This window comes from Protopterus annectens, chromosome 4.part0 (assembly GCF_019279795.1).
Source record: "Protopterus annectens isolate FY-2018-M chromosome 4.part0, PAN1.0, whole genome shotgun sequence".
In the NCBI taxonomy this organism is placed as follows: domain Eukaryota; kingdom Metazoa; phylum Chordata; order Ceratodontiformes; family Protopteridae; genus Protopterus; species Protopterus annectens.
The window spans coordinates 369,474,406-369,489,632 of NC_056733.1; the positions used below are offsets into that span (position 1 = coordinate 369,474,406).

General features: G+C 37.5%; 1 protein-coding gene across 1 annotated transcript in view; it reads left to right on the forward strand.

Annotated features, from left to right (window-relative positions):
- TBX3 (T-box transcription factor 3) overlaps positions 1-6,095 on the forward strand; it is a 37,471-nt gene extending 31,376 nt beyond the window's left edge. Inside the window, exon 7 of the mRNA XM_044068335.1 lies at positions 3,663-6,095. Coding sequence (XP_043924270.1) covers positions 3,663-4,115 — 453 coding nt within the window. The 3' untranslated portion in view covers positions 4,116-6,095. The remainder of the gene's footprint in view (positions 1-3,662) is intronic.
- The last annotated feature ends 9,132 nt before the right edge of the window (positions 6,096-15,227 follow it).

A 15,227-nucleotide genomic window follows, 5' to 3' on the forward strand; every position in this document is an offset into this window, starting at 1 on the left:
ATATAAGTAAACTGTAGTGGTACACCAAAATGCTATTACTGCATTTCTGATCATTGATAAAGTAGATCCATTCATTAGAAACCAAACAGGAGATAATGTCCACCACACAGGAAAATGAGCTAGCTTATTGACAAATTTAAGTGCCATGTTTACAGAAAGGGGGTGTCCTGAATATCTTGTAAATAATATTAAGAACAGAGTGTTAAGTGAAAGGAATATGTATATGCTGATTTTTAAAGGAACAGTTGGGGGCACTACCAGTGACAAAAGCTCTTGGTGAGGGGTTCAGTAAACCCATGATTTTAGCTTATAGGAAAAAAACCATGATTTTAGCTTATAGGAATCAGAGTGAGCAAATTAAACAGTTTATTATAAAGAAATGGAAATGAACATTTTGTGGAGGGATTGGTTGTGTACCTTTTCACCCCCAAATTTTTATACAAGAGAAATATGAACATAAAAAATGTTTCGGAAAGACCCTGTAAGGTGTACAAACATTATGTATGTCCAAATGTGTTTTTTGTCTGGAATGTAGGGATATATACAACAGTGTTAGTGTTCATACCCCAGGAGTATTGGGAACAACTTCAGATGTAATTGTAAGACTTTGGGGGTAGTTTATATTGCTATGTGTAGTTCCTGAGACAGTTTTTTTATTGGTAAAGCCATGAGGCAAATAAGGATCAGGATTTATAGACATTATTATGCATTAAAGAATAAAGATTTATGTAGTGTATTATATAAGCATTCTATTGTTTGTATGCATTTCAAAAATAAAATTATTTTATGTAGTTGAGAAAGTTCTGATGCCCACTTGGGGTGGTTGTTTGGGTGTGATTATTGAAACCAAAGAACTGTATTGACAGATTAAGCTCAATGTGGCACCCCCCTGGGGTTAAATGACAAGATACCACTGAATGGGTCTTGCAATTGAGATCCATGTTATTTAACAGTTATTCATATGATGTTTTTTTTTTAATTAGTTTTGTTTGTTTGATTTTTTAAAACCTGTGTTTTATATGTTTTATATCTATTTAAATTTTAATTTATATATATATATATATATATATATATATATATATATATATATATATATATAGTTTTTAAAAACACATGCATATATTTTTTAATACATTTGTTTATATGAATATGGATTATTTACCCTTGACTTGCAATACGCAAGTACTTTTTAATTAAGCTAGTTTTTTGATTGGATGTACTTTTATCATATGATTTTTTTGGGATCGATATATTGGGTTACATTTACTGTTGTATATTATCTAATGAAGTCCTGAGTATGTGATAGGATGAAAGTGCTTATCTGGACATTGTGTCCTGTTTGGTTCCTGTTCTTTGTTTTTTACCACTGTGTGTTTGTTTAGACACATTTATTACACACATCACACAGAGAAAGTATCAACTAGGTGCAATATAATGCCTGCGTAGTATCAAAGTAAAAGCATTACATAATTTAGGTTTACATGGGTATTTATAATTTCATTGAAAAGCTTTCATTTTTCTTTTGGTTCACCAGATATGGCCCTTGAGTATATCACTCTTCTGTTTTCCATATTATTTTTATTATATGCTTTTTGTTTTGCTATATTTTGGTATGCATTGAAATTTGTTTCATACCATTCACTCATGAATGTTTGTAGTAGTTACGTCTTTATTAGTTAAGCTAGTGACACATTTTATTAAACTGAATTAATGTTGAAATGACTGAATATTTTATTTCACAAAGATAGGACCAGGAGAAGAAACCATTCTGTGGTGTTTTTAGAGCTGTACATACCAATAAACTATTTTTCTTGAACTTTGTTGGTATTTAGTCTTCGCACCACACTGACTTCTTACCTTCCCTGTGTGGAGTTATGTATTGTCTCAATATATATTTTTGAGGGTTTTTTGCATACTCACAGATAATTTGGCAAAGGATGGTAACTTGTTTGAATATCACGTTGGTCGAATGACAGTGTTTGATGGGAGCAAAATAACATATTGTTGGTAGTCGGTAATATCTCATATCTCCTTACTCCTCTGTTGTATGATGTTTATATATATATATATATATATATATATATATATATATATATATATATGTATATATATATAGGAACACTTTATCACTTTATAATCCCGAAATTCTGAAATACTGAATTTCAGAATCCCAAGATTTTAAAGCCGAAAGCTCAAAAGTTCGAAACCCCAGAAGCACAAATTTCAAAATCCCGAAGTACAGATATTTTGAAGTAGCGCTTCTGGTGTTGCTCTCTGTGAAGGGATAGCTGGAAGTTCAGGTAATTGTTTATGTTTAAGGGATTTGCTTAGAGGCTTTAGTGTGTGTCAGTGTGTTCGGTTACTGTGATCTGTGTGTGCGAGGGGAATGTAGCTTGTATGGTGGTGTTTTTGTGTGTTTGTCTGTGTAATTTGACTGTGGAGTTGGTATATTTAAGTAGGGGGAGTGCAAGGGGGCTTTCCCCCCTGCTTGTATGTAGTGTAAGTTTGAGTGTTTGTGTGTTGGGGGAAGCTGTGTGTGTGTGTGTGTGTGTGTGTGTGTGTGTGTGTGTGTGTGTGTGTGTGTGGTGTATAGTTAGTGTAGTGTTCACAATTTTAAAATTCGCGCTTCTGGGGTTTCGGGATTGTCAGGTTTCGGCTTTATGATCTTGAAATTCTGAAATTCGGTATTTCAGGATTTCAGGATTATAAAGTGAATCACACACACACACACACACACACATATATATATATATATATATATATATATATATATATATATATATATGTGTGTGTGTGTGTGTGTGTGTGTGTGTGTGTGTGTGTATATGTGTGTATAATATATATATATATATATATATATATATATATATATATATATATATATATATATATATATATATATATATATATATAATATATAATATATATATATATATATATCTACGTAGTTAGGATTGTGAGAAAGTGGAAGCCAGGGGGCTTTCCCCCCTGAAAGAAACACTTAAAAAAAGTGTTGTGTGTGTATTGTGTGATTGGTTTGAGGTAGGATTTCCAGGTTTTTGCTTATTTTTAATGGAGATGCATTGGCATGGATACATTCCATAAAAAAGTGTGTTCAGCAAATATAGTATAATTAGTATAATCAAACCTATATACATACATACATATGAGTGTGTTTGTATATATATATATATATATATATATATATATATATATATATATGTGTGTGTGTGTGTGTGTGTGTGTGTGTGTGTGTGTGTATGTATATATATATATATATATATATATATATATATATGTGTGTGTGTGTGTGTGAATGTGTGTATATATATATATATATATATATATATATATATATATATATATATATATATATATATATATATTTATACACAGCCGCTTATTTATTATATACATATGTATTTTACATTTATATCTATATATCTGTATCTATCTCTGTCTGTCTACCTGTCTATATGCATGTGCATGTTCAGTCAGTTATTGGTATTTGTTCCAGTTTTCAGCGTAAATCAGTTGTGGGTGTTCATGCCAGGTTTTAGTGTATTTTTGTCACTGTATATTTTGTAAATTGTTTGCCAGTAAACTGCGAAGGGTTTAACGAACAGCAGAGTTTGATATGTTTTATGTTTTGTGTATTTCAGGGTCTGGCGATGTCACCCTTTGGAAGTCTGTTCCCCTATCCCTACACTTACATGGCAGCAGCAGCTGCAGCCTCTTCTGCCGCCTCTTCAGCCATGCACCGTCACCCCTTACTAAATGCAGTGCGCCCTCGCCTGAGGTATAGCCCCTATTCAATACCAATGTCCTTGCCTGACAACAGCAGTCTTCTCACTACAGCCCTCCCTACTATGGCCAGCAGCACAGCTGAAACCAAGACGAATGGCATGGGAACCATGGCAACCAGTCCAATTTCTGTTACTCTGGACTCTGGATCCGATGTGAACAGCAGATCTTCAACTTTTTCTTCAGGATCAATTTCTCTGTCTCCAAAACTATGCTCTGAAAAAGAAACCACTAATGAACTGCAAAACATTCAACGTCTGGTCAGTGGGCTTGACTCAAAACAAGACAGATCAATCAATAGCTCACCTTAACATCTGGATATCAACAGCTTATCTCTGGCTTTCTTTTATGAACTTTTAAAACCTGTCTTCTCTGTGCACTTTGTAAAAGCTGTCCATCTGTATGTTGTTTTGTTCCTTTTTTTCAACACCACAAGTATTTAAGAAAATAATTTAGAGGTGAATATTTCAAAGCTGCTACAACAACTGTGTTTGTAAAATGAAAATGTACAGCATATCCTTTACATATCTGAGAAGTTATAAGATTAGCAGCTGGTAGGTGGGAAGTAAAGTATCAAAAGACAGCTAAGATGATGTGGAAATGCCAGTGCAAGGAATTGTTTGCCCTTTAATAGTCCTTTTTTTGTTATGGATTTGCTATTCTAAAAGCAGTAAGTAATGTCTTGATTGCAGACATGGCTGCAAAGAAGTTGGCATCATTTGTTCTGTTTCATCCCCAGTCTATGGTTGGTAGTACACTTCATTACCACCACTGCCTTCTATATGCAATAAAATACGAAGGAAATTAGTGTAAACAGGGCTGCAACAAAGGTATTTATATAATTATTTGATATCTCTTGTAAATATCAGAAGTTAGAATACTGAAAATTAAAGTTTAATTTATTGACATTGTACATACCTCTGTAAATATGATAGTAAGTAGCCCAATACCTTGTGCTTCAGTGCATTTCAAGTGTGTTCTGTTGCTCCTTTGCATTGGTTTGGTGTTCACTGTTCACTCCAGCATTTGTTCAAGAGACTACCTAAGGGAGAATTGAGATATCGGAGTGAAAAAAAGTGCCATTACAGCTTTCACTTTTGTTTCAGTGTTAGACATGGTGCTATCGAACCAAAACCGACAAAATGCCAGTGCAAATGAGAATAAGCACTAAGTTAAGGCACTCGTAAATTTGCTGAATAGCTACTTCAGTTATTATGATGTGTGAAAAATTCACATTTTGTTGCGGGTACTTGCTTGTAAAATTGTACTGGGGTTTAAGGAGATAATTGTACCCAAAATTATGTTAAAAAAAACAGAAGTCATTTGGTTCCTGTATTACTTTGTTTTTAAAATGTTCTTAAATTTCAATAAATTTGTATTGAAATGCCATATGATGTGTCAGCAGGTAATCCAATAATATAGAAATTATCTCAAGGAAGTGTTTTATGTTGATTGTGTGGTGACGGTTGGGGGGGTTGCAGTTTTAATATTGTTGATGCGCAACATGTAATAACTAGAAAATGTTATCTGTTACCCTTTTGAACTTGTCCTGGTACAAAATATAATGCCATACACTTTTCTCACTTTGTGTGCTAATTTGTGACTGACAGTGGTGATATTTTAATGCTACTAATCAGTAATGATTTGCTCAGATAATGACACCAATAGGTTTAACTGCAGCAGTCGGTATGTTGTGTGTAAAGTACATTCTTACTGTTTTTTTAAATTTTACAGAATTTATTTTATTAATAGCAAGAAACAGATTCTAAGAATATCTTCACACAAGTAAAGCATCCAATGGGTCATAAGAGGCAGTATGCTCGGCTTCAAAGCTGTGCATATTATTGTTATCTGTAGTGACCTCTAACCGGGATAAGCCGAAAGACACAGCAGATTTGTTTCAACTTTGTGTACTAGGTTTTAGACAAGACATGGGATGGTTTTCAGACAGACTAGGGGAAATATCAACTGGACACAGGAGAAATTTCCCTGATCTTTTTTTTACCAATAAAAATTAGGGGCCGATTTTTTTCTGTCAGTAGTTGTATCCAGTTTAAATCACAGAAGCTCTAAGATTAAGAAGTGAAGGCAATTGGTCAACATTGGGATTCTAAAGACTCGTATACAATGCATTGCTCTTTGCTTTATAGCCCTGTCTAAACAAACAGTATAACTGGTAGATGCATCCTTGATTATATCAGACAGGTTCTCAAACCATCTGGAGAAAAGGCATACATTTCCATGACTAGATGCTTAAACTTGTCCACTGTTATTAAAAAAAAGTTACTGCATTTGTTCATGTCATTTTTATTCTCTTTAAATGTTTTGTGTTTATAATACTATAGCAGGAATGGACCCCATTCCAGAGTCAGGGCTTGACTAAAGTTCACAAATTTAGTCTAGCTTTGGTCCTCGTTGTTTGCCAAGACTGTACTTCCGAACACCCACAGAGCAAAATGCCCCCTGCTGTGATCCATATTAAGTTATGTGCATTGTCAGCGAACATTCTTTATTAGCCCTGTTGCTCCTACTACTATTAGAACTATCTGGGTGTCTTTATCCCAAATTGCTGTAATTTCTGCATGGATATCCTTGTGTTTTATGATGTTGCATATTTCCATATACAAGACACTGTTAATCGGCAGTTGTAGCTGTTTCTAAGTTTAATGTAATGTTAGTCCTTTTTTTAAACTACTGGTTTTTTTTGCTTCTACTTTCTTACCTGCTAGTCTTGGATGACCTTGAGTGGTCATAACTTCATTTTCAGTCATTCTTTATGATTCATATTTACAGGTACTTTTCAGATATCTGTATGCTGTAGTGTTTGCACAACCCCCAATGCAGCAGTCTTGCCAAATTGTTTTACCTTTCACAGTATGGATGACATAATTTTGTGCAATGATTACTGAACTTTTCTGATACTGCTGTCGTTTTTATGCTCAGGCACCAAAATGTTTCTAAGCTGCTGTAAATGACTGCTTGCAATATGTTAAAGATAAGAAAAGTTACTAGTAGCATTTCTTGGACAATAATGTACGATTTGGAGAATATTCTAGAGGAATCAGACAAAATAGAGTATTGAGGAACATGTCTGAATTCATCATTTTTCAAATACTGCACACACAGAAAGAGACATACACTTATAGTAAGAAGCATTTAAACATATAGGATTTCTACAACAAAGCTACTGCAATAGTGACACACTGATCTTCTTCTTTCGGCTTTTTTCCCAGTTAGGGGGTTGCCACAGCAGATCACCTGTCCGCTCATGATTGGCAGTGGAGTTTTACAGTGTTGAGTTGCCAGCCCAGCACCCAACCTTCCACAGAAGGCACACACACACACACACAATCACGCCTAGGGCCAATTTAGAGTGTCCAGTCCACTTACAGCATGTCTTTGGGAGGAAACCGGAGCACCCGGAGAAAACCCAAGTGACCACAGGGAGGACATGCAGACTCTGCACAGAAGGCACCCTAGCCAAGGATCGAATTGGAGAACCTCTTGCTGTGAGGTGGCAATGCTAACCGCTGCACCACTGTGGCCACCCTATTAGTGACACACTGATAATGTGGGAAAATGTTTGTTGTGACTAAAACATCCCTAAAAGAAGCCAGTCAGTGTCAGTTCTGAGTACCATCTGTGGAGTACTATGATTAAGGGTAGAAAAGGGTGTTGTTCATAGGTTCACAAGCCTAGCCATAACAATTCCCTGGCTATTTCTTCCCACACTGTTTACTGGACACCTGTCAAGCAGGGCGACTGACATGATCCCGGGGTGAATTTCCTTTCACCCATCCAATCATCAAGGTTTTTTTTGAAGAGGGACAAAGAGGCGCTCTGCTTGACATGTATGGGCAGTCTATTCCAGAGTCTGGGGAATCTGTGGGTCAGAAACTTATCCCTCCAGCATGTTTTGTTTATTGTGATGACAAGATTTAGATCCCTGGAACATGTGGCTCTGAGGGATTGGGATTTCTTTAAGTGTAGCATGTCCAACAGCTCTGGGTTTGACATGGCCTTGTATGTTAAGCAGAGATCGCCTCGGAGTAGACGATATGCGACAGAGTATAGCTGGAGTTTTTTAAGGCAGGCTGCTTTAGACCTGTGATTCTTTTAGTGAGGTATTTATGTGGCTTTTCCAGTTGTTGCAGATGTCTTGAGAGGTACATACCAAATGGGGAGTTGTACTCTATAATGAGTCTAATGAGGGATGAGTACAGTGGGACAATTACCTTTTTTTCTGGATGAAAAGCCCTTAGTGATGAGGTGTGCCACATAGAAAGATTTCCTGACTGTTATGGTGATGTGGTTATTGAAGGTGAGACCACTGTCCACCTGTAGTCTCTCATCACACTTTCGGTGTTTAGTGTACTGCCACCTATGTGATAATTCACGGGTACATGTTTTTTCCCAAAGGGGATCGCTATACATTTCTTGGCATTGAGCTTGAGCCCATGGCTCTGGCACCAAGCATTGTGTTTCTGTAAGGCCCTTTTGTAGAGTATCCACATCATTTGCGGATTCAATAATGGCTCCCAGTTTGCAGTCATCTGTGAACTTTGTTATCCGGAGTCCCTTAGTGTTGGTCTGTACTTGTTGGAACGCCTAACATCATACCCCTCAACCTCTTAGAACAAGAAATCTGGACAAAGCCTGAAATAATGGTGGGGGGGGGGGACAAAGGCCAAAAAATCAGGATAGATTTTAAATATTGCTCTTATAAACATAGAATGTTGCTATAATAACAGGATTTGTGTTAACATGCATTTTCTGAAAGGAATAAAGTCTGAAAATCAAATGTATACCATTATTCAATGACTTCAATCCTTACTGATATGCCAGAAAACCACACATTTTAGGAACAGACTAAAAATTTGAGTCAAAAATCTGGACATTCTGTGAAAATCTGGACAGTTGAGAGGTATGCCTAACTTTATTTGGATATTATCTTCCCATGAAATAAAATCACATTTACACCAGGCAATCAGAACCATGATAAATGTTAATAATGTCTGAGTATAGCATCTTATTATGTATTGTCTTTGTTACCTGGTGGAAGTGAGGCTAGTGTTTTTTTAAGTATAGGCAGCACATGTAAAAATACTCAGAATATGTAAATAGTAAAAAATTAAAGATGAGCACACAGTAAGTCATATCTTGTCCAGATGAGTAGTAGAAAGTAATGTACTCAATTTTATTTTATACGTCTTTTCTGTACATATCTGTAAAGTTATGTCAAATCTTACATCCACATTATTTGAGATGCATTTTCCCTTATTTTGTGACAGAAATGATTTGTTGACAAAGGACTGGCCTTAAGGATAAGCAAACCTAGTAGCCTTACCATTAATTTTAGGGGCACTTTCTTCTACTTTTATGTGTTTACATTTAAGGGAAAGAATGCTGTTGCATATGTCACAGCACCCTTGATCAAAGCAACCACAACTATGGTCCCCTGTTTGGGGCATAGATGTCCTTCAAAGATGCATCTGCAGTCCTTACAAATGGGTTGTCCTGTCGTCAGGCAGCCCTTCGGTCGGCCGGATTCCAAAGTCTGGGTCTGGCCTCGGCTGGTGTCGCACTTCACCCGACGTCATAGCTGCAGTTATTCGGGTATAAAGGCATCAGCCGACGCCATCTTCCTCAGTCTTTCTTGCCGCGTGGCACCCGAAGCAGAAGCCGTTCGCAAGTGCCGGTCGGTCAGAACCAGAGAATACAACCCCAACCAGACAGGGCCTCTCACCCGCCTCCAGAGAAGAGGCCTAGAGCAGAGCCCCCTGAGCCAGTGTCTACAGATGATTCCTCTGATGATTCAAATGATACAGACCCTCCAGAGGCTCCTTACTCCCCTTATGAAGACTCTGATGCTGAAGAGTCCATCCCTTCTGCCTCTCCGCCTGAGGAATTTTCTTTTGGGGAAACCTTGCATGCTATGAGGGAACAATTTCAGTGGCAGGGCCAGGATTTTTCAGATTCCAGAAAAAGGCTTAGAACTTTTCTGCATTTACCACAACATAGGCCTTTAGCCATACCTCCAGTTCTGTCTGTTGTAGATGATGCATTTAATGATGCTTGTACTGCTCCTGATTCTCTACCTCTGGCCCCTGCTAAGCCCGATAGATACTACAGGGTCCCGGACACACATTACCACTTGTATAAGGCTCCTTTTGCAGATCCAGAGACTATCTCCCAAGGACCTAAGGCTGTAGCAGCTACCTCTGCCAAAAACCCCCTCCCCTCTGAAAGGGAATCCAGATCCTTAGAGAGATGGGGTAAAAAAGTTTACACTTCTGCTACTCTTTCAGCTAGGGCCTTGAACTGTCAATTTCACATGATACAGTATCAAGAATTTATGCTAGACCAGTTAACCAAAAAACTGTCCTCGGATGAAACATAGTTTTCTGCTTTCACCTACTCTAGATCATGACAACCAGAGCCTTTGGAGCTGTTTGAGTAGTTGATTAAAAGTTGGATATAAAGAAACAGAAGTTTCAAAAAATTGAACAAGGAAGTGGATTTGATAGGTGCAGTAAAAACTCGGTGAGAGATATAGTTGATGACATCATGAGGATCTGAAAAACAATGCTGTGGTTAGGGTGCAGTTCACTCAGGATGATCTGGATTGTAGTTGGCAATTTAATATGGACAGTGGAAGTGGCTTTGCAGGTTTAATGTATATTTGTGTGAAACACTTTGTAATACTGTCCTGTGGCTGGTAATGAAACAGGATTGTGACAATTTTATTTATTTATTTATTTAATTTATTTAGTTTTCATTTTATTGCAACCATACATCTTAGGGATACACAGTCAAAAAATAGCCATAGTTGCTGGGAATGGGCTGCATTGGAATGAAAAGCACTTGTATTTCTCTGTCATTTGCTCAGGCTTAATGATTAGCATACTGGCTTTGCATGTCTATTATTTATTTGTGTGAAGGAATATTACTTTGGCTACTTTTTTTGTGAAACAGAGTTGAAATACATTCCCCTCATCATTATTTTCTTATAACAATCATATAACTGATGGATACGCATTCAACAAAATGGCTATAACTGCTGGGTACAAAGACTGTTGTGGGATGAAAATGATGGACCCTGTTATCATTTGCTTAGGATAAAGGACCATTAGTCTATCTTTCCAGGAGTAGTGAACATTTATGTGAAGTATGCTGGAGTACTCCATTGTGGGTACTATGTGCTTATGTGAAACAAATCTGAAATACATTACTGTGACCATTCTTTTTTTTTGCCACAGTCATACATCCAAGGTGTACAGTCAACAAAGTGACTGTGACTGCTAGGTATAAGAGTTGTCTCTATATGAATGTGGCATGTCCTGCTTTCATTTGCTGTGGTTAAACCATCATTAATCGTGTTTTCCTGGTCTGGTGGGCATATCTCTGAAGTAAGTTGGAATACTTTATTGTAGCTGTCATGCTTGTATTTATGAGAAACAAACCTGACATTATTATGATTATTAATTTTTTACAACAGTCAGGTACCTGAGGTGTACACAGTCAGCAAAGGAGCTATAACTGTTGGGTGTGAGGGAAATGTCTCTAGGAAAAATGAGTGACTTTTGTGTCATGATTAAGTTAAACAGTCATCAATCTTGATTTACAGAACTAATGTGCATTCATGTGGATTAAATTGTAATACTTTAATGTGGCTATTTTTTTTAAATCACAATAACACATCTGAGGAGTGCACAGTCAGTAAATTGTCTGAAAGCAATGGATTTTGTAGTTGACTGTGTGTAAAACTGACTTACAGGTATTGTTGTTTGTTCACAATTAAATAATCAGTGATATAGCTTGGCAGGAGAAGTGTCACACAATGTAATGTATTTGCTTAAACTGGTGTAAACTGTCATTGCCATGACTTATGACTGTATGTATGCATGCTTAGTTTGTGTGTGTTGGGGGGCTTGCAGTCTAACTAAGAGTAACAAGTTGTACATAATAATCTTATGCTTTCTATCATGGTCAGCCATCATCATTATACACGATCAGTGGTTGTCCTTATTGGACGGGAAAGATATGTGTAAAGGCAAATGAGTACTGGAGTAGTGACACAACAAGTAACAATGCCATCATCCAGTGCTTGTTTTGGCAACTGAGTACTGGAGCAGTGACACAACAAATAACAATGCCATCTGACAGTGCTTGCTTCTCTGGTTGAGTTGTTGGTTGTGATTCCTTCTGTACAGAGTCTACATACTGTCCTTGTCACTGTGTAGGTTTTATCCAGGTTCTCAGTTTCTTTTCTCTTTATAGCCAAAAGACATGTCATAGGTAGGCTGGTGTCCCTGCAATTTGCATGTTAGTGAGCATGCAGTGCATATGTGTGTGTGTGCATGTGTGTGTTTGCATGTGTTAGAGAGAGAGAGAGAAAGAGAAATCAAGAGAAAGAGTGTATGCAAATGTGTGCATCTTGTGATAGACTTGGCTACCTAGCTTGTCAGGGGCAGTGGTGCCAGTATATGTGTGCCTATGGACATGCACAATATTTGGGAGCATATGCATAACTCTTCTGTCTAGTAGTAAAAAAGAACGTTAACAAGTAATTATCCTTCACACCAAGGCATGAAGTACAGTGCAGAACGTCTAGATCCTCATAGCTTCTGATGACCTGATGGCCTCATGACATCCAACTGCATAAGGATATTTTGACTTATAAAAAGGACTGTCGTCCTCATCCTCTGCCCTGATCAGCACCTGGTCTAAAACCATCCCTGCTCAGAGTTGTGCAGAGAAGATTGCTAAAGCTTGTATGAAGCTGAGGATAGTATGGTCATTATTTAAGTTTTCTCACAATCAAACCTCAGATATGTGCACAGAAGGGCACTATAACATATGAATGAGTATCGCACTTCTACGACAAACTGGAATACATTGCTGTGATCATTACTTTTTTCACTTTCCCCACACTCAATCATATGTGTATACAAGTGGGTATCTTTTGAGGTAGGGATAAGGAGACATACTGAATATATACATCTGAATGCAACACGCTGAAATATATGGTTTTTAGCATGTGTTCTTTCACTTTCATTTCCAGCCTAATATTAGAGAGGTATAGAGAACGTGGCTGCCTTTTGATGGCAGTTGTTAGGAAGCATGCTGTGTATATTTATGACAACAGCAACATGAAGTACCATATCAGCAGTTTGAACATGTAATACAATATTCACAATTTTTTTTTTTACTTCCATCCCTCTCTAGACAGTAACACAAAAGTCAATAATTTTTTTGGGGAGGGGATAAGGAGGGAGGCACTTTTCCTAGACATTATATACGTATCCTTGGAAACATAGTTTTCTCTGTTTACTGAGAAATACTATCTTCTATGATTTGCACATTAAGTCTTGGACAGAATTTACTTTTGTTTTTTTCTTGAAGTAAGACTGAATGGACTTGTGATTTTTGTTTAAAACATCATTGGATCAGAATGTTGGAAAAAAATTTTTTAACTGCACCTCGGGGCATGTAGAACCCTACCAAGGTACTGGTTTGGGGACTGACATATTCAGTGTTTTCAGGGAGGCAAAAGGCAGGCCCACTGTGGCCAGAAGGAATTCCTGACTTCCATCTTGGCTATTACAAATGGAGGTAGTTGAGGCGAGGGAAGTGAGGTGCTCCTTTCATGCATCAGCTTTTCTTAACATTACTACTAATGTATCAGTAAGTAACATGATATCCGAGGGCTGTCTTACAAAATTCTCTTCACCCCATTGCTATCTCTTCCTTTCCTAGGTGCCCATTTTGACAGAAAGTGTTAAGTAGAAAGGAGGTACAATTGTTGTTTTAGAAAAGAGCCATTGAGGAGGTCCAACAAAATCACTGAAGGCTCAGGTATTAGTTCATGTTTTAGTCCCAGGGAAAACTCATGGCTGAAGGACCATGCTAAACATAAGCAGCATTACACAAATTTATCCAAAGTCATTTTAATTGGTGGCCCTTCACCCTCTCATCAGTCTGTCTCTCTCCTCACCTGTTTAGGAGAAGCAGGTTGGCTGTTTACATCTTCCTAGGTGCTTACTTGTGCATGAAGGCTGAGATGTAGTCAAGAATATTCTTGTACTTTTGAGTAGGGGACGGCCATTATCAGTTTATATATCTATAATGCAGCTTCACAGCAACTCCAGGTGTGCTCACAAACAGCAAATACGTAATCGTTGTCTGTCTATGTCTACAGCAAAGTTGTTTCACAACAGTTTATGTGGTCTCAACTGACAGAGAGGTGCTGCTATACACCTCTCACTTCTTGTCAGTAGCTGTGAAATTTGTAATGCGTTATCCAATTCAATATCAGCATTTACCATTTATGCATGTATCTCTCAATTTCAAGACCTGTTAGACATTTTTACCATTACAGAGCATGTGAAACCTCTTTTCACAGTTCCATTTTTGTTGAAATACAACTTGCCTTCAGGCTGGCCTATAACTTAGCATCTAATGGCAATGGCAGTCTTGATTCTTATGGTTGTATTTGAGATACTGCCAGAGGGTGTTAACAGTGTATTCATCTTGTTCAGTGGTTACTAGACACAAACCCACAAGTCAGGATTTTCACATCACACAAGAGATTACTGCATAGACAGATTACCACAACCAATCTATTATGTAATAAACCTTTTAACTTCTCTTCCCAATATTATGCTCTTGATGGATGGTTCTTCTAGGGGGTGGGAGAGGCCTGCTAGTACCACACAAACACAATGGCTTTGGTCCCATCAATAATCAGATCTTCAGTATTTCAGAGATGACAGCAGTCCTCTTTTCTCTTCAAACCCTGAAAGACTGGATTCCACAAGGCTACATCTTCCTTCTGTCACATCATATGGAAGTAGTGAAGGACTCATTCTTTTCATTTTGTAAAGACTCTGTGAGAGTCTTTGTGCAGGCATATAGCACAAGCAATTCTTTCATGTGGTTTATAATTCCAGGGTAATCAACTGACTGCTGGAGAAACTGTGCAAGGACCATACTGATACTGTAGAATGGTTGCAAAGTCCCTCAGTAATTGAAATGCTCTTTGTCTCTACCATAATCTCTGGCTGTTAAGAGGTATTTCTGTCTCATTCCTATCCCCAGGGGCAATAGCAGTGATAATTTGACATCAGTATTTGCTCTGTCCAGGTTTGACTTCCCTTGCTTCAGAATTCCTCCAAACCCCATAAATTTAATTTCCTGCCTCATAAAAATTATCTGGATCACTACTCTCTCTGGCTCACTACTCTCTATGGCTGGGCCATACCATTTCTACTGGTTGTCAAGTATGGAGAATTTCCATTCAGAGCTGTTTGGTTTACTACCAATATTGTGAAAGGCAAAACATTTTCCATTCACAATATCGAAGTAAATCACCGAATGCAGAATCTTGACTACTACACAATGTCGACCCAAATGATCAACAC